Source organism: Cervus elaphus, chromosome 16 (genome assembly GCF_910594005.1).
Source record: "Cervus elaphus chromosome 16, mCerEla1.1, whole genome shotgun sequence".
NCBI classification, from domain to species: Eukaryota; Metazoa; Chordata; class Mammalia; order Artiodactyla; family Cervidae; genus Cervus; species Cervus elaphus.
Window position 1 is genome coordinate 25,582,958 of NC_057830.1, and position 25,720 is coordinate 25,608,677.

The window sequence follows — 25,720 nt, forward strand, 5'->3', positions numbered from 1 at the left end:
AAAGCATAGATTTAAATTACTTAAAACATATTCTTTGCACTGTGAGAATTTTATTTTTACTGTCTTTTTGTATAGCAAATATAATTATTTTGCTTTACTTGAGAAATAATTTAATTCTTATAATTTTGGTGATATGGGTGACTTACCTATCTTCATTTTTGTCTCTTTGTTTCAGATCACAGATTCTGCTCACCTTCCAGTTCACACACCAACAATAAAGAGAAAAGAATGTCATAGTAGAATCCTCTTTCCAACTAAGGTACTTGATTTAGTTATAAATTTAGCAAGTCTTTGAAAAATGGCAAGTTGATTTTGGTCTCTAACCTACCCCTTCCCTTCCCTTCTTTTCCCTTCTTTCCCTCCTTCTTATTTTCCTTGGAGACTTCTGGTTAAACATAGCAGATTCAAAAATGCATACCTTTTTTTTTGCTTTCTAATGAAACTTACTAACCCAACCAAAGAGAGGAGAAAAGTAGACAAATAAGTCAATGTAATTTTGGAAGATGGAAGAACCTGAGTGAGAGGTTAGGAAGGCTGAAAAATCTCAATGTCAAGGGCTTAGAAAGGCTTTTAAGCCTTAGAAAGGCTTAAAAGTTATCTTGCTAAGTCACAAGATAACCAAGATTTTGCACACCCAGAAGGATTCAGTTACTAGAGAGACCAGATTCTTAAGGAGGCAGGGGTGACTTGCAGTGCTGAAGAGAGGAGTAAGTTGATCATCTGAGAAAGAGCAAGGAGCCCCTGTACACACACTACTCATGGCACATGGCAGAGAGTGCAAGTCTGTCCTCCTCACAGATTAGGAAACAGACACAGGATGGTGAGAAAACTGCCAACTAGTGTTTAGGAAAACCAGATTTTGTTATAATTTTGTTATACATATTGCTATTTTATGACAATAATTTCAGATCAGAAAGACATGATAAAGAAATGGAAAATCTATAGTGGGTTGTGAAGTTGATAATTCTGTGAAAACATCTACAGTTTTAGTTATTGGGGTCTCAGTGAGAAATTTCAGGGTGCCTTCTGTCTTGAAGGTATAATAGGTCTTGCTTAACTTAATAGGAGTGTTCCATTTCCTGGAGCACATTCTTTTTTATTGATAGTAGAAAATGAAACACATAATTTGCTGTAGAGATAAAATTTTGAAATTATTCTTTCTTCTAAAGAAGATTTTAAAAACCATATTATTTTTGCTACCCCTCCCCCTAGGCAATTTTGACTCCATTTGTAATAAAGGAATCATTTGAAAAATCTGTCAATCTAGAATTTTTAAATGTTCAGAACATATCAGCGCAAATAAAAGTCAGGCTTTATTTATTGCTACTGCTTCCAAGTAGTAGTAATGTACGTTTGATCACCACTTAAACAGTTCTCTTTTTTCTTCTACTCCTCCACACCCCCTTTCTCTTCTTGGTATTTTTGGATTTTTTAAATCAGAATTTTCCAGTTGTGAAGTACTTAGGGGCAAGAATCTTAAGTGCTGGTGAGAAAAGGGAAAGCTGCTTTTCTTTGTTTGGGGCAGGATGGGTTGAAGGAATCACCAGAATGACCTATTCAAAATTATTTAACCATCAATGTGCGTTTGGTCTCTTTGTTTTGTAGCATAAGGCCCACCGGTTTTTCCTCACATCCTTTACCGCTCCCACCAAGTGTCACCAGTGCACGTCTCTGATGGTGGGTTTGATAAGACAAGGCTGCACCTGTGACGGTGAGATCTGAGGAAGGGACACATGGAGTCAGACTCATAGTTCTTGTGTCTAAGTGTTTTAGTCACCTCAGTGCCATAACAAAGTACAGAGACTGGGTGGCTTCCCAACACAGTCATACGTTCCTCACTGGCGGGAAGTCTCAGATTGGAGTGGCAGTGTGGCCCGGTTCTGGCGAGCCCTTCTTCCAGGCTGCAGACTGCTGCTTGCTTGCTGTGTCTTCACCGGGTGGAGGAGCCAAGGAGCTCTGTGCGGTCTTTTCTATAACGGCACTAATCCCATTCAGGAGGGCCCCACTCCCGCATCCTCTCAAGGACCCCATCTCCAAATACCATCACATGAGGATTAGGATTTCAAGATATCATTTATGAAGGAATGCAAGTATTCAGTCAGAACTTTTGTTCTGTTTGAATTGTGGAAGCATGACAGTGAACTGATCGCTTTACTAAAAATCCCTCTGAACCTATTTCCTATGGGGGCTTCTGAAGATACCTCTCTCCAAAGAGCCTCATACCCTCACACCCCAGGGAGGTGTGCTGTGTAGTCTTCAGGCAAGGCCACAGTTATCAGGAAAATGTTTGATAAATTTTGTTCTCTATAGCAATAGTAGAGTGTGAGGACCACATTCACCAGCTTATGTAACAGGAAAATAGAATGCTAGCCTTGAGTTGTAATCCTTTTATTTTACTCATTGAATTTATTATGACATCACTGAAAGAAAGAAATATAGTTTGGGAAGTATCAAACAGTATATCACAGTGCCACACAGACACCTCATACCTCATCCTAGGGAACAGACTCTGTACTAATAGCCAGTCTCTCGAGTGCCCACTCATGAACACACAGTGTGGAGCAGGACAGCTTTCCTGTCCTCAGCACTTTGACAATCAGAGATGCCTTAACCAAAAATGCATCCCAGCGTATTAAACAAAGTGGGATTTTACATGGGGAATGATGTGCCCATGCAATCCTCCTAGGGCAGCAGAGGCAGCTTCTGAGCTGAGCTCCCAGAGCATTTCCTGCTGCCAGCATCACTCCGTCTCTGCTGAGCCGGGTACGGCTCCCACCAGGGTCACAGAAGATGGTGAATCTGGAAGCTGCCACTGCTGCTGCAGCCCTCAGAACCTGCAACTTCTGCCAGTGTCAAGAAACACCCTGCTGCTGCAGAGTGAAGAGAGCTTTCATCCAATTCAGAAGCCATTCCTGCAGCTGTCACTTCCTGTCAATATCCAAGCCAGTAAAATTGATGTGCTGCATTTTGCAGCTCTCCTAGCTTGACTCAATTCAGAGTCTCACAGAAGGTTATCTTACCAGCAGAACTTACGTCAGGTCCAAAACTTAGTTCCAAGGGAGTCTGGGACAGGTAGTTTTTAGCATTTTGATCTCTAGGATAGAGTAGACAGAATTGCAGTGGGGGTTGAGGGAGTCAACCCATTTTACCCCCTACAATCATCTCTCTCTATTTCCTCCAAAAAGCATGTGGGTTCTCATGTCACACAGCCTGTGTAGAAAAAGCTCCAAGAGCTTGTCCGGTGCCTTTTTATCAGAAGGAAGGTGCCTTCTGCCTAGACCCACAGAAAGGCTTGGGAACAGCCTATGAAGGCCATGTCTGGGTAAGTGTCAATGTTCTGGGTTCCCATGAACTCTTAAAGAGTTTATTAATCACTTTTCAAAATGCATGTACAATATCTGTCAGAAGTATTTATGATATGTTATACAATATTAATTATATTAAATTGAAAATATGTTTTGCATCCTAAGAATATGATTTCAGAACTAAGAGTCGCTGTCCCCAATAGGATATTTTCAAATTTCCCAAAGTTTTCTATTTAGACATTACCTTGCTAATGCTGGCTTGAACAAATGCTAAAATCTGTCCTAATGATGTGACTTTGACTTCCAGTCAGCAATAATAACTTATGAGATTAAAAGTGAAAAAAATCTTCCTCAAAAATATTTAAAATCTGAGGTGATTTTGGAGTTACCCAATTTGAATTTAATGTTACCTTAGAGGCAAAGCTGTGACTGTTATTTGAAAGAATTGCTTGTGTTAATTGAAATAGTATTTAATATATTTTTCATGCACATGAATTATTGGTAATCAAAAGAATTGCCTTGCTTTTAAATTTTAATCATGTTATGTCATTGGGTTCCAATCTTTTACCAAGAAAAGTGATATATTTGTAACACATTTGTATTGTTTTAATTTTATATGTAATAATTGTGTAGTCTTTGATGTTCCAGCTTGGATTGCTTTTATTTGTTTCTTGAAAAATAAAAACTAAAGATTCCAAAGAAAGCAGGCATGAAAAAAGGATGGCAGAGGGCATTGGCCATAGTTTGTGACTTCAAACTCTTCCTATATGATATGAATGAAGAAGACTCAAAACCGAATGTTGTAGTGAGTCAAGTAATTGACATGAGGTAAGCTTTGAAAGGGAGAATGTTTTTATCAAAACAAGATCTGGAATAAAAATGGTTTCTGATATTCTTTTAAGTAGTGTTGTCACAACTTTACATTAAGTCCCCAATTTTCACCATTCCCATGAGGACTTTAAAAAAGATTTTTGCCTAAAGTTTGCATCATTACCTCTTAGGTGTGGATTATAACTGTGTAATATTTGTAAGAGTTTTTTTTTAGTCAGAAGTTTATTTTCTAATTATGTTTGCATGTGTTTATAGCAGGACTTCCCTGTTAGCTCAGCAGTAAAGAATCTGCCAGCAATGCAGGAGCTGTACATTTGATCCCTGGGTCGGGAAGATCCCCTGGAGGAGAGCATGGCCACCCACTCCAGTATTCTTACCTGGAGAATCCCATGGACAGAGGAGCCTGGTGGACTGCAGTCCACGGGGTCACAAAGAGTCGGACATGACTGAAGTGACTTAGCACAGAACAGCACATGTGCATAGCAGGAAAGGAAATACAACCTCAAAACCAAAAGTTCTTTACATTGAGATATTATTTATGTATTATAAAGTTCACCATTTAAAAATGTACAATCCACTGGTTTTTAGTATATCACAAGCTTTAAAACCATCACCACAACCTAATGTTAGATTTTCATCACATCAAAAAAAACAAAAACCCTTATTAATTAGCAGTCATTCTACATTCACCACTGACCCCAGCCCCTGACAACCATTAACCTGTTTCCATCTCTATGGATTTGCCTATTTTAAATTTTTATATAAATGAAATCATAAAACATGTGGAATTTTGTGACTGGCTTCTTTCACTAAGCATAATTTTTCAAGACTCACCCATGGAGCATGTATCAGGACTTCATTTTTCATGACTGATGCCCTTTGTCAGGTTGAGAAACTGGCCTTCTCTTCCTGGTTTGTTGAGTCTTTTTATCTGGAAAGGTGTTGTTGGATATTGACAGATGGTTTCTTATGTCTCTTGAGATCGTTGTTTTTCCCTTAACTCCCATGATTTATTACATTATTTTTTAATTGGAGGAAAATTGCTTAACAATGTCTTGTTGCTGTATGACACCATTAATCAACCATAATTATACACATATACCTCCCCTCTTGAGCCTCCTTCTTCCCCACCCCTGCCAATCCCACCCCTCTAGGTTGTCTTAGAGCACCAGACTGGGTTTCCTGTGCTACATAGCAACTTCTCACCAGTTACCTATGTTACACACAATAGTGTATATATGTTGACACTACTTCCTCCATTCATCCCACTCTGTCCCCACTGTGTCCACAAGTCCATCTTCGACATCTGTGTCTCCATCGCTTCCCTGCAAATAGGTTGATCAATACCATTTTTCTAGATGCCATATATATGTGGTATTTGTTGTTGTTCAGTCACTAAGTCATGTCCAAGTCTTTGCGACCCTATGGCCTGCAGCATGTCAGGCTTTCCTGTCCTTCATTATCTCTTGGAGTTTGCTCAAATTCCTGTCCATTGAGTTGGTGATGCCATCCAACCATCTTTGGTTGGCCCAGCTTCTTCATTCTTTCTGGAGCTATTTCTCTGCTCTTCCCTAGTAGCATATTGGACACCTACCGATGTGGCAGCTAATCTTCTGGTGTCATATCTTTTATATTTTCATACTGTTAATGGGATTCTTTTTTTTTTTCCAAGTCATAATGGGAACATGATTGACTTAATAATATAAAATAATTACATACAATTTTGGGGGTCGAGCAGAGTCATGTGCTAAGTGGAAGTGCATACATGCACATGTTTTCATCCACACAGCCAGTCTATGTCTTTTGTAGTACATTTAATCCATTTGCATTTCAGGTAATTATTAATATGTATGATCCTATTACCATTTTTCTAATTGTTTTGGGTTTATTTTCTGTAGGTCTTTTCTTTTTCTTGTGTTTCTTGCCTAGAGAAGTTCCTTTAGCATTTGCTGTAAAGCTGGTTTGTTGGTGCTGAATTCTCTTAACTTTTGCTTGTCTGGAAAGCTTTTGATTTCTCCATCAAATCAGAAAGAGAGTCTTGCTGGGTAGAGTATTCCTGGTTGTAGGTTTTTCCCTTTCATCACTTTAAATATATTGTGCCATTCCCTTCTGCCTTGTAGTTTCTGTTGAGAAATCAGCTGATTACCTGATGGGAGTTCCCTTGTGTGTTATTTGTCATTTTCCCTTGTTGCTTTTGATATTTTATCTTTGTCTGTAATTTTGTCAGTTTGATTACTGTGTGTCTTGGTGTTTTCCTCTTTGGGTTTATCCTGCCTGGGACTCTCTGTGCTTCCTAAACTTGGTTGACTATTTCTTTTCCCATGTTAGGGAAATTTTCAGCTATTTTCAATATTTTCTCAGGTCTTTTCTCTTTCTCTTTTCCTTCTGAGATTCCTATGATATGAATATTGGTGCGTTTAATGTTGTCCCAGAGGTCTCAGGCTGTCTTCATTTCTTTTCATTCTTTTTTCTATATTCTGTTCTGTGCCAGTGATTTCCACCATTCTGTCTTCCAGGTCATTTATCCCTTCTTCTGCCTCGGTAATTCTGCTACTGATTCCTTCTAGTAGCATCTCTGTTTGTTTGTTCTTTAGTTCCTGCAGGTCTTTGTAAATGCTTCTTGCATCTCCTCCATCGTTTTCCTGAGATCCTGGATCATCTTCACTATCATTATTCTGAATTCTTTTTCTGGAAGTTTGCCTATCTCTACTTCATTTAGCTCTTTTTCTGGGGCTTTATCTTGTCCCTTCATCCAGGACATAAATTTCTCTTTTTTCATCATGATTAACTTTCTGTAATATGATTTTTGTTTTAGCTGCTGTGGGACTGTGCTTCTTCTTGCTTCTTCTGTCTGCCCTCTGATGGATGAGGCTAAGAGGCTTGTGTAAGCTTCTTGATGGGAGGGCCTGGCAGTGGGAAAAACTGAGCCTTGCTCTGGTGGGCAGGGCCTTGTTCAGTAAAACTTTAATCCAAATATCTGTTGATGGGTGGGGTTGCACTCCCTCTCTGTTAGTTGTTTGGCCTGAGGTAACCCAGCCCTAGGCTCTAAGGTAGGGTTAAATCCAAGAGGGTTTGTGTCAAGAGGACCTTCCCAGCCTGCTGCTGCCAGTGCCCTTGTCCCTGTGATGAGCCCTTGCTAACCCAGGCCTCCACAGGAGGCCCTCCAACACTAGCAGGTAGTTTTGGTTCAGTCTCTTGTAGGATCACTGCTCCTTTCCTCTGGGTCTTGGTGCATGCAAGATTTTGTTTTTTCCCTCCAAGACTGGAGTCTCTGTTTCCCCCAGTCCTGTGGAAATCCTATAATCAAATCCCACTGGCCTTCAAGGCCACATTCCCTAGGGATTCTCATCCCTTTGTTGGATCCCAAGGCTGGGATGCCTGACGTGGGATTCAGAACCTTCACAACAGTGGCAGAACTTCTTTAGTATTATTGTTCTCCAGTTTGTGGGTCACCTACCCAGAGGGTAGGGGATTTCATTTTATCGTGATTGCATCCCACCTACTGTCTCGCTGTGGCCTCTTCTTTGTCTTTGGATGTGGAGTATTTTTTTTTTGGTGGGTTCCAGTATCCTCTTGTTGATGGTTGTTCAACAGCTAGTTGTAATCTTGGTTCTCTCATAGGAGGAGATGAATGCACATCCTTCTACTCTACTATCTGAGCACATCCCTTGTTCATGGGGTTCTTGAGGCAAAAATACTGAAGTGATTTGTCATTCCCTTCTCCAGTGATATATGCGTTAGTATATGATATTTGTTTTTCTCCCTCTGACTTACCTGTATAATAGGCTCTAGGATCATCCATCTCACTAGAACTGATTCAAATTCATTCGTTTTTATGGCAGAGTAGTAGTCCATTGTATATACATACCACATCTTCTTTATCCATTCATCTATCAGTGGACATCTAGGTTGCTTCCATGTCCTAGCTATTGTAAATAGTGTTGCAGTGAACACTGGGGTATATGTATCTTTTAGAACTGTGGCTTCCTCAGGATATATGACCAATAGTGGGATTGCTGGGTCAAATGGGAAATTTATTCCTAGTTTTAAAGGAATCCACATACTGTTCTCCACAGTGGTTGTATCAGTTCACATTCCTCCCAACAGCCTAGGAGTGTTCCCTTTTCTCCACATCCTCTCCAGCATTTATTGTTTGTAAATTTTTTGATGATGGCCATTCTGAGTGGTGTTAGATGATACTTCATTGTAGTTTTGATTTGCATTTCTCTAATAAGGAGTGACATTGAGCACTCTTTCATATGTTTATTAGCCATCTGTATGTCTTCTTTGAAGAAATGTCTATTTAGGTCCTCTGCCTATTTAGTGATTCAGCTCTTTGTTTTCCTAATATTGAGCTGCATGTGCTGCTTATATATTTTGGAGATTAATCTGTTATCAGTTATATCATTTGCATTTATTTTCTCCCATTCTGAGGACTGTCTTTTCACTTTGCTTATAATTTTCTTCGTTGTGTAAAAGCTTTTAAGTTTAATTCAGTTCAGTTCTGTTCAGTTGCTCAGTTGTGTCCAACTCTTCGCAACCTTATGGACTGCAGCACGCCAGGCCTCCCTGTCCACCACCAACTACCGGAGTTTACTCAAACTCATGTCCATTGAGTCAGTGATGCCATCCAACCATCTCATCCTCTGTTGTCCGCTTCTCCTCCTGCCTTCAATCTTTCCCAAAGTTAGGGTCTTTTCAAATGAGTCAGTTCTTCGCATCAGGTGGCCAAAGTATTGGAGTTTCAGCTTCAACATCAGTCCTTCCAATGAACATTCAGGACTGATTTCCTTTAGGATGGCCTGGTTGGATCTCCTCGCAGTCCAAGGGACTCTCAAGAGTCTTCTCCAACACCATAGTTCAAAAGAATTGATATTCTTTGGTGCTCAACTTTCTTTATAGTCCAACTCTCACATCCATACATGACTACTGGAAAAACCATAGCCTTGACTAGACTAAGTTTAATTAGGTCCTATTTATTTTGTTTTTATTTCCATTACTCTAGGAGGTGAGTCATAGAGGATCTTGCTGTGATTTATGTCAGAGTTTACAGCTTATGTTTTCCTCTAAGAGCTTTATAGTTTCTGCCCTTACATTTAGGTCTTTAATCTATTTTGAGTTTATTTTTGTATATGGTGTTAGGAAGTGTTCTAGTTTCATTCTTTTACATGTGGCTACCCAGTTTTCCCAGCACCACTTATTGAAGAGGCTCTCTTTTCTTCATTGTATATCTTTGTCTCCTTTGTCAAAGATAAGGTGCCCATAGGTATAAGGGTTTTTTCCTTGGGCTTTCTATCTTATTCCATTGGTCTATATTTCTGTTTTTGTACCAGTACCATACTTTCTTGATGACTGTATCTTTGTGGTATACTCTGATCAGGAAGGTTGATTTCTCCAGCTATTTTTCTTTCTCAAGATTGGCTTGGCTGTTCAGGGTCTTTTGTGTTTTGATACAAATCATGAAAATTTCTGCTCCAGTTTTGTGAAAAATACCACTGATTAATTGGAATAATTAATTTTCACAATATTAGTTATTCTAATCCAAGAACATGTATATATCTCTCCATGTGTTTGTGTCATTTTTTTATTTCCTTCTTCAGTGTCTTATAGTTTTCTGCACACAGCTTTTGTCTCTTTATATAGGCTTATTCCTAGATATTTTGTTCTTTTGTTGCAATGATGAATGGGACTGTTTCTTTAATTTCTCTTTCAGATTTCTCATTGTTAGTGTATAGGAATGCAAGGGATTTCTGTGTATTAATTTTATATCCTGTGACATTACTATGTTCATAGATTAGCTCACGTGATTTTCTGGTGGAATCTTTAGAATTTTCTATGTATAGTATCATGTCATCTGCAAGCAGTGAGGGTTTTACTTCTTCTTTTCCAATCTGGATTCCTTTTATTTCATTTTCTTCTCTGACTGCCATGGCTAGGACTTCCAAAACTATGTTGAATAATCATGGCAGGGGTGGGCATCCTTGTCTTTCTCCTGATCTTGGAGGAAATGCTTTTGATTTTTCACCATTGGGAATAATATTTGCTCTGGGTTTGCCATACATGGCCTTTATTATGTTGAGATAGGTTCCTTCTATGCTTACTTTCTGGAGAATTTTTTAAATCATGAATGGGTGTTGAATTTTGTCAAAAGCTTTCCCTGCATATATTGAGATGATCGTGTTTTTTGTCTTTCACTTTGTTAATATGGTGTGTCGTAATGATTGATTTGCATATATTGAAGAATCCTTGCATCCCTGGGATAAAGCCCACTTGATCATGGTGTGTGATCCTTTTAATGTGCTGTTGGATTCTGTTTGCTAGAATTTTGTTGAGGATTTTTGCATCTATGGTCATCAGTGATATTGGCCTGTAATTTTCTTTCCTTGATTGTGTATTTGTCTGGTTTTGTTATCAGGGTGGTGGTGGCTTCATAGAATGAGTTTGGAGTTTCTCCTTCCTCTACAATTCTCTGGAAGAGTTGGAGCCGGATAGGTGGTAGCTCCTCTCTAAACCTTTGGTAGAATTTGCCTGTGAAGTATGTGAAGCCATCTGATCCCAGGCTTTTGTTTCTTGCAAGATTTGTATTGTAGTTTCAATTTCTGTGCTTGTGATTGGCCTGTTCATATTTTCTATGGTTCAGCCTTGGAAGGTTATACTTTTCTAACAATTTGTCCACTTCTTCCAAGTTGTTCGTTTTATTGGCATAGAGTTGCTCGTAGTAGTCTCTAATGATCCTATGTATTTCTGCATTGTCTGTTGTAACTTCTCCTTTTTTGTTTCTAATTTTATTGATTTGAGTCTTCTTTCTTTTCTTGATGAGTCTGGCTAATGGTTTGTTAATTTTATCTTCTCAAAGAGCCAGCTTTTAGTTTTATGGATCTTTGCTATTGTCTCCATTATTTCTTTTTCATTTATTTCTGCTCTGATCTTTATAGTTTCTTTCCTTCTGATAACTTTGGAGTATTTTTATTATTCTTTTTCTAGTTGCTCTATGAGTATAGTTAGGTTGTTTACTTGATGGTTCTTTTGTTTCTTGAGGTAGTCTTGTATTACTGTAAACTTCTCTCTTAGCCAGCTTTTACTGCATCCCATAGGTTTTGAGTTGTCACGTTTTCATTCTCATTTGCTTCCAGGTATTTTTTTTTTAATTTCCTCTTTGGTTTCTTTAGTGACATCTTGGTTTTTCAGAAGCGTATGATTTAGCCTCCATATGTTTGTGTTTTTTATAGTTTTTTTTTCCCTGAGATGATATCTAATCTTATAGAATGTGGTCAGAAAATATACTTGAAATAATTTCAATTTTTTAAAAATTTACCAATGCTTGATTTGTGATCTATCATTGAGAATGTTCCACATACACTTTAGAAAAAAGTGAAATTTGCTATTTTTGGATGGAATGCTCTGTAAATATCAATTAGGTACAAATGTCCCAATATATCATTCATTTTCTGTCTGGATGATCTGTCCATTGGTGTGGATGGGGTGTTAAAGTCTCCTGCGATTATTGTGTTAACTGTCAATTTCCCTTAATAGTTGTTAGCATTTGCCTTACATATTGATTTGATGTGCTTCATGTTGGGTGCATATACATTTATAATTGTTATGATTGTTATATCTTCTTCTTGGATTGATCCCTTGATCATTATGTAGTGTCTTTCCTTGTCTAGTCTTTATTTGAAAATCTATTTTATCTGATACGAGCTTTGAATAAGTTTTGAGTTTATGCATAATTTTATGCCCACCCCCCAAATTAAACAGTTCTAACTGAAATAAGAAAGCATCACTCCTGCTTTCTTTTGATTTCCATTTGCATGGAATATATTTTGCCAGCCTCTCATTTTCAGTCAGAATGTGTCCCTAAGTCTGAAAGTGTCCCTTGTAGACAGCATGTAGAGGGGTCTTGTTTTTGTATCCATTCAGCCGATCAATGTCTTTTGTCTGGAACATTTAATACATTTACATTTAAGGTAATTTTTGATATGTATGATCCTATTATCATTTATGCTATTTTGGGTTTGTTTTTGTAGGCCTTTTCTTTCTCTTGTGTTATCTGTCTAGAGAAGTTTCTTTTGCATTTGTTGTAAAGCTGGTTTGGTGGCGCTGAATTCTCTTAACTTTTGCTTATCTGTAAAGCTTTTGATTTCTCCTTTGAATCTGAATGAGATCCTGTTGCATAAAGTAATCTTGGTAGTAAGTTTTTTTTTTTCCTTTCATCACTCTAAGTTATCCTGCTGCCCGCTTTTGGCCTGCAGAGTTTCTGTTGAAAGATCAGTTGTTAGCCTTATAGGGATCCCCTGATATGTTATTTGTTGCTTTTCCCTTGATGCTTTTAACCTTTTTTCCTTTACTTTTAATTTTTATTAGTTTGATGCGTATGTTTCTTGTCATGTTTCTCTTTGGGTTTATCTTGTATGGGACTCTCTTGGCTTTCTGCACTTGGGTGGCTATTTCCATTCTCTTGTTAGGGAAATTTTTGACTATAATCTCTGCAAATGTTTTCTCATACCTTTTCTTTTTTCTCCTCTTTTTCTGAGATTCCTATGATTCAAATGTTGGTGCCCTTAATGTTGTCCTCATTTCTTTTCATTCCTCTTAATTTTTGAGTCTGCTCTCCTCTGGTGGGGTTGGACCAGTGCCTTGTGAAAGCTTCCTGGTTGGGGGGACTTGTGTTTCCATTTCAGGTAGAACTGTTTAACTTGGGAGGTGGGCATAAACTTATTCATAGTATCTCCTTATGCTTCTTTTTAACTTCTGGAAGATCAGAAGTAAAGTACCTACTTTATTTTTCTTTCCTATTTTACTTTTGAGTTTAGTAATTTGAGGTTTCCCTGATTTTTTTCTTGGTTGTTTAGCTAAAAGTTTGTCAATTTTGTTTGGTTTTCTTCATTTTCTCTTATTTTTATACTATATGTTTTATTAATTTCCACTCTGAAATTTATATCTCCTTCATTCTGTTTGGTATGAGTTTAGTTTGCTCTTTTCCTAGTTTCTTAAGATGGGAAGTTAGGTTATAAATTGATTTGAGATTTTCACTGAATTATTTTTTTCTACCCCGTCTTCTCTCCTTTTTTTCTGGAACTTCTATTAAACATATTTTAGCATTCTTTAGGTTTCCCAAAAGACTCCGATGCTCTGTTCATTGTTCTTCATTCTTTTTTCTTTCTTTTTCTCAGATTGGATAGTATTATTTGTCCTATATTCAAGTTCAATGGTTCTCCTTTCTACCTGCTCAGATCTGTTGTTGAGCCCTTCTGGTAAATTTTTCATTTCAGTTGGACTCTTCAACCTCAGAATTTCTGTTTGGTTCCTTTTTATAATTTATATTTCCTTATTTATATTTCCTATTTGTTGAGTCATCATTATCATACTTGTATTTATTTCTTTAGGCATGGATTCATTTAGGTCTTCAAATGTATTTAAAATAGCTGATTTAAATCTTTGTGTGGTAAATCCAACATCTGGCATTCCTCAGAGATGCTCTTTTTCCTTGTGTATTGGTCATACTTCTGTGCTTCCTTGCAATGTTATGTATATATATATAAAACATTTCAGATAATACCACTGCTAACTCTGGTTATCAAATTATACCTCTTCTCCAGGATTCGTTATTGTTGTTTGTTGTAGTTGTTTGCTTGTTCAATGACTTTCTTCAACTAATCAGTAAAGTCTTTATTCTTAGTCATATATGGTTACTGAAGTTTCCCTTTTGTTAACTTAGTAGTCAGCTAATGATTTTGCAGAGATTTCTTTAAATTTTTGGAACCAATGAATCTCCTAGACTTTGCTGAAGGGCTCTGGGTGCAAATGGGAGCACTTCTTCAACACTCAGCCAGGCAGTTTACAACACTTTCTACTTGTGCAAATGCTCAAGAACATTGTAAGAAATAATGGCTGAAAGCCTCCAAAGTCTGGTGAAAACCATTTATATACACATTCAATGTCAGAGGTGAGAACTTGTGTCCTTCTCTGGTCTTTCCGGAGTATATACATAACCCTAAGTATGTTCACAGTTCTATGCGTGTGCATGATGATCAAGATTCTTAGCAATATGTCAGAGCTTCTCAGAACCCTTATGGATATCTCAGTTTCTGTCTTTTCCTTTTAAGATTTTTGGTTAATATATAACTCTTGTCTGACTGCTAAGTACTGGGTAGACAGCTATACAGTTAAAATACTTGTATGAAATTGTTTTCTTTAAGTGCACCTTGGGGAATAGACTTTTCCCATGGAGAGCTCTGAATCAAGCCATACACCAGCTCCTTTCTCCTCTTTCCACTTCCTGGATGTACTGTGAATACAGATGTCCATTTTTCAAGTCTAGTGAGGAGCTGTAAATAGAGCATAGTGCTAGGGCTAGTTAAACTACCACAAAGCTCATAATTCTTACTAAGTTTCAGTTGATTTTCTAAAAAATTAATTCTTCTCAGGTTGCCACAAAGCTTGGTTAATTTATAAGTTCTGTAAAGGTTGTTTCTGATGAATTTTGATAGTTTTCTGATTTTTTTTTATGAAGGAGAGAATATTCAGAGACCCTTACTTTGCTGTTTTTGACTTCACTCCAGACACTGTTTAAGTGTTTAATAAAAAATACTGAATCAGTGAAATTATAGCAAGTGTATCCTACTCAGGAAAAGGCAATATGTTCTCTGCTCCCCCTGACTTTTCCAAATCTTTTCGGGTCCTCTATACTTTCCTCTTAGTATCTCAGAGCATCTGCCCTTGGCCTTCTTTCCTTCCTTTTCTGCACGCACCCTGGGTGGTTCCTTCACTTCTTATGGTTCCAGGTAAACAGCAACTTGTGCATATTATTCTTTTATACTTATTTACCAGGTGTAGCCTGTACTGTGATGGCTGTATGGTTGCTCAGCCTGAATTTTCTGCTTATCACAGATTCTGTGGGTCTCTGTATTCATCCTATCTTATTTTTATTGCTTAGCAACAAGCACTTTTCTATATTCTTTACCTCAGCTAATAGTTTTGTCAGAAATTTGGTAGTACATTGAATAACTGATACAGGAAAGTAGATAATCTTGAAGGTGACTTTAGTAAGGTTAGTCTGGAAGTAGATTTTTAATCAAAAGTTAATTTAGGAGTGTGTGTGTGTGTATGTGTGTGTGTGTGTATGTTTGATGCTGGGCACAGGGAAAATGAAAGCAGAGTTGGAGCCAAGAAGTCCAGTCTGCAACTGTCCATCCTTCAGATCAGACGAGAGTCTGCATTAAAATGGTGGCCGCAGGAATTACCAAAGAAAAATGGGTGCAGGAAATATTACTGAAGTTACCTCATGGGACATGGTGAGTGGCAGAAAAAAGAAGATGAAGAAAAGAGTAACAATACCAGATGGTACTGAGGTTTGTAAGTCATCAAGACTGAAAAACTGAGGGTCACATTGACAGATGTTAAGGGTGTCCAAGATGGGGGATGATAGCATTAGGGGAAGGAAATGAGTTTGTTCAAAGTGTGGCAGAAGTAGAAAATTATCAACTGAGCTAGATTAAACAGACTTCTACTTTCAACCAAGATGGAGTAACAAGGGCCATATTTATATTTAACCTTTCCTCTGAAATAACAAGAAAAAAATGATTTAAGGTGCTAAACATTAGACAATGAAGGGAAACAAGTGAGGTGAGCGCTATACTTGCCCTAGGTTACTGATTTGTGAGAGTTTCCAGTACATAAAATGGGAATTCCAGGCAAACCCAGGTGAACACCCTGTACTGAAGTGATATAACTGAGAGTCCAGAGGGGCCCAGGGTCCTGAGTTGACAGGACAGAGTATCAGAGACGAGAAAGAAGGAGAGAGAGAGGGAGAGGGAGAGGAAAAGGGATTGACTGAGATCATGCACTAGCTCTGCAAGGCCCTACAGAGGATCTGGCTTGATTCAGCAAGATATTGATCAGCAAATGCATGTGAGGAAAACTACAAAATGTTAGTAAATAGAATTCAATATTATGTAAAAATTGTTTTGCATCTTGAGCAAATGTAGTGTATCTCAAGAAGGCCAGTTTACATTAAATAATCAATGTATTTTATCATATAAACAAATGGAAACAATCATGTCAATAGATACAATAAAGACATTTGATGAAATGTGTTTATATATTCTTGATGGACACTTAGAAGGGAGTTTCTTCATCCTGATAAAAGACACCTATGAAAATCCCAAAGCTGACATCATAATTAGTGGCAAAAGAGTGAATACTTTCTCCATAAGATCAGAAAAAAGACAAAAATATTTGATCTCACCACTCTTAGTTAACACTGTATTGGATATCCAGGCCAGGGAAGGAAAAAATACAAAATACTTCCAGGTTGGAAAGAAGGAAGGACAATTATTCATAGACAAAATAAGTATGCAGAAAATTCAATGTAGTCTAAAAATACTTTTAGAACTAATAAAGGAATTTATCAAGTTTGCAGGATACTTGATCAATATACTAAAATAAATTGCATTTCTTTATACTAGCAATAAAGAATCAGAAATCAAAAATAAATAAATAATACATTTGCAATAACATCAAAATATTAAATACTTAGATATAAATCTGGCAAATGTTATGTAAGACTTGTATACTGAAAACTATAAAATATTGATGAGAGAAATTAATGAAGACTTAAATAAATGGAGAGAGACACTGTGTTCATGCATTGAAAAACTCAGTTTTTAAAAAATGTGAGTGTCCCCAAAGTTGATCTATAGTTCCACACAGTCTTAATCAAAATCCCAGTAGGCTTCTTAATTCTTTTTGTAGAAACTGACAAGCTTCAATCCAACTCCTAGAGTACACTAATGAAAATAAAAACAAAAATAAACAAATTAGACCTAATCAAACTTTAAAGATTTTGCATAGCAAAGGAAGCCGTAAACAAAAGAAAAGACAACCCTCAAAATGGGAGAAAATATTTGTAAGTGAAGCAACCAAGAAGGGATTAATCTCTAAAATATGCAAATAGCTCATGCAGCTCAATATATATATAAAAAATGCTAAACAACCCAATCAAAAAATGGACAGAAGATCTGAAGAAACGTTTCTCCAAAGAAGACATACAGATGGTTTAAAAGCATGTGAAAAGATGCTCGACATTACTAATGGTTAGAGAAAAGCAAATCAGAACTACAATAAGGTATCACCTCACACCAGTCAGAATGGCTGCCACAGAAAAATCTGCAAACAATAAATGCTGGAGAGTATGGAGAGAAGGGAACCCATTTACACTGCTGGTGGAAATAGTATGGAGAGAACAGTATGAAGGTTCCTCTAAAAACTAAAAATAGAGCCACCATATGATCCGGGAGTTCCACTCCTGGGCATATTGTTGTTGTTAGTTAGTCACTAACTAAGTTGTGTCCAACTCTGAGACCCCATGGACTACAGCATGTCAGGCTTTCCTGTCCTTCACTGTCTCCTGGAGTTTGCTTAAACTAATGTCCACTGAGTCAATGATGCCATCCAACCATCTCATCCTGTCACCCCCTCCTCTCCCTGCCTTCCATCTTTCCCAGCATTAGGGTCTTTTCCAGTAAGTCAGCTCTTTGCACCAGGTGGTCAAAGTATTGGAGCTTCAGCATCAGTCCTTCCAATGAATATTCAGGACTGATTTCTTTTAGGATGAATTAGTTGGATCTCCTTGCAGCCCAAGGGACTCTCAAGAGTCTTCTCCAACACCACAGTTCAAAAGCATCAATATTCGGTGCTCAACTTTCTTTATGATTCAAATTTCACATTCATACATGACTACCGGATAAACCATAGCTCTCACTAGACAGACCTTTGTTGGCAAAGTAATGTCTCTGCTTTTTAATATGCTGTCTAGGTTGGTCATAACTTTTCTTTCAAGGAGCAAGCGTCTTTTAATTTCACAGCTGCAGTCACCATCTGCAGTGATTTTGGAGCCCAAAAAAATAAAGTCTGACACTGTTTCCACTGTTTCTCCATCTATTTGCTATGAAGTGATGGGATTGGATGCCATGATCTTTGTTTTCTGAATGTTGAGCTTTAAGCCAACTTTTTCACTCTCCTCTTTCACTTTCATCAAGAGGCTCTTTAGTTCTTCTTCACTTTCTGCCATAAGGGTGGTGTCATCTGCATATCTGAGGTTATTGATATTTCTCCCAGCAATCTTGATTCCAGCTTGTGCTTCATCCAGCCCAGCATTTCACGTGATGTACTCTGCATGTAAGTTAAATAAGCAGGGTGACAATATATAGCCTGGACATACTCTTTTTTTAATTTGGAACCAGTCTGTTTTTCCATGTCCAGTTCCAACTATTGCTTCCTGACCTTCATACAGATTTCTCAGGAGGCAGGTCAGGTGGTCTGGTATGCCCATCTCTTTCAGAATTTTCCACAGTTTTTTGTGATCCACACAGCCAAAGGCTTTCACATAGTCAATAAAGCAGAAGTAGATGTTTTTCTGGAACTCTCTTGCTTTTTCGATGATCCAGCGGATGTTGACAATTTGATCTCTGGTTCCTCTGCCTTTTCTAAAACCAGCTTGAACATCTGGAAGTTCACGGTTCATGTACTGTTGAAGCCTGGCTTGGAGAATTTTGAGCATTACTTTACTAGCATGTGAGATGAGTGCAATTGTGCAGTAGTTTGAACATTCTTTGGCATTGCCTTTCTTTGGGATTGGAATGAAAACATATACACTACTATATATAAAATAGATAACTAATAAGGACTGACTGTATAGCCCAGGGAACTCTACTCAATAGTCTATGGAAAAAGAATCTAAAACAGAGTGAATATATGTATAAGTAAAAAAAAATTTATTGGAGAGTGTTTAATATAAAAAAAGAAATTGACAAGTTGATTCTAAAATTCATAGGGAAATGCAGAAGAGCTAGAAAAGTCAAAACAATTTTGAAATAAAGAACAAATTAATAAATATACCCAAATATATAGAATATATATAATACACATTAAAAACATATATATTTATAATATGTAACATATATATGTAAATATATTTATATATTTTCTATTCTGTTACTTTAATATGTACAGTATTTTCAACATCTTATAATAGCTACCAACAAATGGTATGGAATTTTAGATATCCATATATTTAAAAATCAACTTTGATCTATACTTTTTCTATGTATAATAATTAACTCAAAATATATGATAGAACTAAATGTGAAACCTAAAGCTATAATGTACCTAGAAGTAAACTTAGGATAAAGCCTTTCTGATCTTGTATAAGACAAATAATTTTTAGATATAACATCAAAGCACAACAGGTAAAATTTAAAAATTGATAAATTGGATTTCATCAAAATTTAGAACTTCTGCTCTTTGAAATACACTGTTAAGAGAAGCAATAGAAATTGTGGACTGGTGGCAAATCAAATATCTGAAAAAGAACTTACATATCAAATATATAAAAATATTCTTTAAACTCAACAATAAGAAAATAGCTCAATTTTAAAAAAGGGCAAAGAATTTGGAAAGATACTCCAATAGAGAAGATGATACATATGTCAAATAAGCACATTAACAGATGCTCAATGTCATTAATTATTAGGGCAATTCAAATAAAACAACCATGAGATATCACTTTACATCCATAAGAAAAGCTAAAATTAAAGACTGTTTCAAGTATTGGAGGACTTAGATGTGGAAAACCTAAATCTCTCATACATTGCTTTGTAAATCATATAATCACTTTAAAAAATATTTAAAAAGTTAAATGCACACCTAATATGTAAAAGAGGAGAGTGAAAACGTTGGCTTAAAGTTCAACATTCAGAAAACAAAGATCATGGCATCTGGTCCCATCACTTCATGGCAAATAGATGGAGAAACAGTGGAAACAGTGGTGGATTTTATTTTTGGGGGCTCCAAAATCACTGCAGATGGTGACTGCAGCCATGAAATAAAAAGACGCTTACTCCTTGGAAGAAAAATTATGACCAACCTAGACAGCATATTAAAAAGCAGAAACGTTACTTTGCCAACAAAGGTCCATCTAGTCAAGGCTATGGTTTTTCCAGTAGTCATGTATGGATGTGAGAGTTGGACTATAAAGAAAGCTGAGCACCTAAGAATTGATGCTTTTGAACTGTGGTGTTGGAGAAGACTCTTGAGAATCCCTTGGACTGCAAGTAGATCCAACTAGTCCATCCTAAAGGAAATCAGTCCTGAATGTTCACTGGAAGGACTGATGCTGAAGCTGAAACTCCAATACTTTGGCCACCGGATGCAAAGAGCTGACTCATTTGAAAAGACCCTAATACTGGGAAAGATTGAAGGTGAGAGGAGAAGAGGACGACAGAGGATGAGATGGTTGGATGGCATCACCGACTCAATCGACATGAGTTTGAGTAAACTCTGGGAGTTGGTGATGGACAAGGAGGCCTGGCGTGCTGCGGTTCATGGGTTCACAAAGAGTCAGACACTACTGAGCAACTGAACTGAACCGAAGTGAATATATAATCTAGTCATTCTGCTTCTGCTGCTGCTAAGTCGCTTCAGTCATGTTGACTCTGTGCGACCCCATAGACTGCAGCCCACCAGGCTTCTCCATCCATGGGATTTTTCCAGGCAAGAGTACTGGAGTGGGTTGCCATTGCCTTCTCCAATCTAGTCATTCTCCTCCTAGGTATTTCCCTAAGAGAACACATATGTCCACAAAGACAGACATTAACATTCATAACACCTTTATTTAAAACATCCCAAACTTGAAATAAGCCAAATGTTCATTAATGGGTGAATGGATACACTGTGGCATATCCATACAATGAAATATTATTCATCAATATATAGAAATGAAGTACCCATCCATGCAGCAACACTAATGCATCTCAAAATTATTATGCTAAGAAAAAGTCAGACAAAAAGAACATATAGTGTACCTTTCCATTTCTATAAGGTGTTAGAAAATGCAAATTAATCTAGAGTGATAGGAAGCAGATCAGTGGGGGAGTGAGGAAGAGTTCCAAGGAGGGAGAAGGGTAAGGGTTACACAGCTTTTCCAAGAAACTTGGGGGTGATGGGTACATTCATTATCTACACTGTGGTGATGATCTCACAGGTGTATACATAAATCAAAACTTATCTAATTGTCTACTTTAGTTTATTACATGCCAAGTGTATCTCAGTAACATTGACAAAATACACAAGCAAGCTGATCTGAGCGCATATGGCCCATACTCCAGGGCCAGTGGCTTTGCAGTCGGACATGCGCTCCTTCCTTAGCTCCCTGTGAATAGGGAGTCACAGGGAGTTGACCCCACCATGAACAGCCCAGAGTTAACTTGGGTTTTCTGATAATATGCAACTGGCTGAGAACTGCTGTTACAATATTTTGATCACTGTCAGCTCCTACAAAAAAGAATGTTAAAAGTCAGGGTAATTAAGTTTGAGGATTTTGTCTGTGTATCATTGTACTCACTTTCAGGCAATTCTACTCACTCCCAGAGTCTTGCTTTTCCTGCAGGGATGGAGCTTTTTCTGTCAGTTCAGTCTGGCCCTCTGATTTTGTTCCTGCAAGGAGAAAGGAAATGCCTCGTATGTTTAAGGTAAGTGTCCATGCTGCTGTTGGATCCCTTATGCATTTTGTTTCATCCCTTTCTTGTCTGTTCATAGGGTTCAAGCTTCCTTGGGCTGGTAAAGGTATTAGTACCTGGAGGTTAAGATTTTAGAAGGGCTGTGGAATTGTTCCCCACTCCATTCCACTTGCCACAAGAAATCTAGCCCCCTAAGTCTTATTCAAACATACTATAAATAGGTTTTTGCAAGTATCACGGTCTTTCATCCTACAGTTAAACTTAAGATTTAAAATACAAATATTCCGTAGTGTGTCCATTCACTCCACACTAAGGCAATCAGACAGATATGATTCACAGCTGAAAACAGGGAAAGCTTACAAAACAGAACAGTGCTGGGGCAGAGGATGGGAAAGAAGAGGGGGAAACAATGACAGAGGAAGATTCTTCCAGGTCAGGTGTACAGGGAGGTCAGTTCATGGACCTGCAGTAACATGAGTATGCAGCTTCTAAAACTATAGTCATTTTGTAAAATAAGTCTTCTCTGAAGCAACATTTTGAAGCCATAATTCAGATTCAAACCAAGAGAACACAATGGAAAAATTGGGGGAAGATGTTATTTTGCAATCTAAAAAATAGACACTCTGCTTTTTAAAACTCATGTAAAAATTAAAGTGATTCTGGAATGGGTACAATAGGTGACAGAAAGAGCAAGGGTTGTTATTCCCTTGAGACCCTTGTGGTTAGTCAGCCTAGAAATCTTGGCCTTAACAAAGGCCATACAAGAGTATTCTTAGTTCCTTAACCCAAAGATAGACATTTATTTAGATGTTATTCAACCACCGAGAGCCCCTACAAAGATCTGGCTATTTGGAACTGACTTAGAGTGGTATCTTATTATATCACTGATGCTTACTTGATGATCACAAAAAAAAGTTGTATATAGCAATGTAGACTTTAAGCTTAATTATACAACTTAAAATTTAAATTTGATTTGCCATTTAATACTTTGGCCATCTGATGTGAAGAGCTGACTCATTGGAAAAGATCCTGATGCTGGGAAAGATTGAGGGCAGGAGGAGAAGGGGACGACAGAGGATGAGATGGTTGGCTGGCATCACCCACTCAATGGACATGGGTTTGGGTGGACTCCGGGAGTTGGTGATGGGCAGGGAGGCCTGGCGTGCTGTGGTTCATGGGGTCGTAAAGAGTCAGACACGACTGAGCGACTGAACTGACTGACTGAGTAATGATATAAATTATAGACATGTAGCAGTCAGGATAGCATGAGTGTTTCTGAATATTTCTAATGTAACAACAAAAAACTACTGAGCATTCTGTAGCATCACAATTGATTGTGATGATTGCAATTGCACAAATAATTGCCATTTCAGAGATAATCTAAAGGTGCAAAAGTGTGTGTTAGAACTGAAGAAATAGAGGCTCAGAGTGGAGGTTCTGGCATCAGATTGCCTGCATTCTACCCAGATGTGCTCTTGTCCTCGCACCCATAAAATGGAGAGAAGAATCCTAACTACCCACTGAGTTTTCTGTGAGGATTCATTCAATTGGCACATGTAAATTTCTTAGAGCAGTTCCTGGTACAGCGACAATGAAAGTGAAGGTGTTAGTCACTCAGGCATGTCGGACTCTTTGCCACGACCCCATGGACTGTAGCCAGTCCATGGAATTCTCCAGGCAAGAATACCAGAGTGGGTTGCCATTTCCTCCTCCAGGGAATCTTCCCAACTCAGGAATGGAACCCATGTCTCCTGCATTGCAGGCAGATTCTTTACACTCTGAGCCACCAGGAAATAAATAGTAGTTATTTTCATTTGATGAAGTAAAAGATCTTAGGTAGTCAGATAACACTGGTGGTTTTATGAGGATCAAAATAGAAGTGATTCTGACATTTTCCTTCTGGCCTGGCTCTGATGGCTTACATCACCTATTTTACTACTAGGAAGAGGGTAATATTATTAAAAGTGTCATTTACCAGTTGTGAGTGTAATGGAAAAATGCTAGACAGGCTGGCATAGAGAATGTCTGCTTTCTTATAACCTAGATATTCCTTACATCATTCTAGGTCACAGCTTTCCAGCTCTCAGCACCTAGTAATAGATATTCAATCCCAATCTTAGCAGATAGCGAGAATAAGAAGAATGAGTGGGTGGGCGTGCTGAGTGAATTGCACAAGATATTGAGAAAAAGACATTCCAGAGACCGGTCAATCTATGTTCTGAAAGAGGCTTATGACAGCAATCTACCCCTGATCAAAACCACCCAGACAGCTGCAATCATAGGTATGGATTTACAACATTATCCTGCTAGGTTCACACCCCTCACCACAGTCCCAGTGTCGAAATCTGAAAACGTTAACTTTATCCACAACTCATTTGTCAGCAAAACCTGATTGAATGAGGCTCGCTCTATGGGTGGCAGGGGGTGGGGGTGAGGGGAGAGGTCCTTCTTCCTCCATCCCATGGCTATTCATCAGATTCTCTGCAAAAATATATTTGATTATATTGTGGTTCTCTGCCTAAAGGGGGTGTTTCTTTAATCTACAGCTATACCTTTTCAAGTCTGAAAAATTCTTAGTTTCCAAATACATCTGACCCCAAACAGACAAAGAGTGTGACCCTGTGTGTAACTATGAACTACTTACCTTGAGGGCAGAGACTGTCCTTCAAATCCCAACACCCAATACTCAGTAAATAAATGAAAAGCAAAGGAATCAATGAATGAATTGCCAAGATTGATACTGAAAGTTTTATCAGTAAGCAAGAATACTTGCCTTTCTTAAACAGCATATTTCTGCATTAGATAATGGTGACAATAAGAGCCACTTAGCTATTGCCTCCTTGGTGACATGGAGCTAGTTACTAAGCTTTTACGTGTTAAATGCAGATAATTCCAGTTTTTCAGTTATGGAGAGGATTAAATGAACTTGTATATGTTAAGTTCTGTGCTCTGTATTCAAAGTCTTCACTTACTGTGGTATCTGCATTTTTTAGTTCTCACTGTGTTCTGACACACACCCCCATGCTTTTGTAGCTCAAGTCATGCTCACTGACAAATTATTTTATGAAATTTTTTCATTTGTGAAACATCACTTATAGCAAATATGAAGGTATATCATTACTTAACTATTATGCTTTCTTCAAGTATTCATAAAGATTACCTTACAAAATGATCTTTCTATTGAGAAAAACCATGTTTTATAATGCTTACTTGTGTAATCTGAAGGAATCATAGTACAAATTATTGGTTCTTATGTTTCTTTTCATTGGATATTTCTAATTATATATTTAATTTGACTTCTAAAATTTTTCAACACTGATAAATTGATTCACTTGGTTTGCCCCCAAATTCCTTGATGTTTTTATTTGTCAAATATAGATCACAAAAGAATTGCTCTGGGAAATGAAGAAGGGTTATTTGTTGTCCACGTTATCATAGATGGTAAGGAGAGTCTTTAATGTTCTGGAATAACTTTAAAGTTTAATAATAATATATCAAATTTGTTCTCTTTTGTCCACATCTGGTTTGATGTGTTTTCAAGTCACAGGATGACTTGCCTACTTTCAGACATCCATAATCCTCCAGAGTTCAAACATGTTTTTAAAAAATTTCTTATTGGAATATAACTGACTTACAATGTTGTGTTAGTTTCAGGTGTACTGTGAAGTGATTCAATTATACCTGTTCATTCTTTTTCAGATTATTTACCCATGTAATTATTACAGAATATGAATAGAGTTCCCTGTGCTATACAGTAGGCCCTTGTTAATTATTTTATGTGTAGTAGGGAGTCCATATATATTCAGAAGGGATTTTACCTAATAAGTGTGATGTAAGAATTTAATGTACCACCTTCCAGTTGATGCATGGAGGAAAACACTCTGCTTGAATGCCCTTTCCCTCACTAGTTCATTGGCACCATGAAGAGTAACAACATACATTTAGTATTTCCCAGATAAGACAGCAGAATTCTCTGTTTGTTTTGTTTGTTTTTGTTTGGTTCTCATAGTTGCTTGAGGGAGTAATGGGCGAATAGCTGAAATGAAGAGGAGCTATTCTAATGTAGCA

The 25,720-nt window shown here is 37.5% G+C and overlaps 1 protein-coding gene across 1 annotated transcript in view; it reads left to right on the forward strand.

Annotated features, from left to right (window-relative positions):
- Nucleotides 1-21,621, forward strand: part of LOC122673018 (serine/threonine-protein kinase MRCK alpha-like) — a 53,641-nt gene extending 32,020 nt beyond the window's left edge. The window contains exons 7-11 of the mRNA XM_043870540.1: nt 176-259; nt 1,606-1,711; nt 3,186-3,322; nt 3,997-4,133; nt 21,564-21,621. Of these exons, the coding sequence (XP_043726475.1) occupies nt 176-259; nt 1,606-1,711; nt 3,186-3,322; nt 3,997-4,133; nt 21,564-21,621 (522 nt within the window). The remainder of the gene's footprint in view (nt 1-175; nt 260-1,605; nt 1,712-3,185; nt 3,323-3,996; nt 4,134-21,563) is intronic.
- Nucleotides 21,622-25,720: the final 4,099 nt, after the last annotated feature.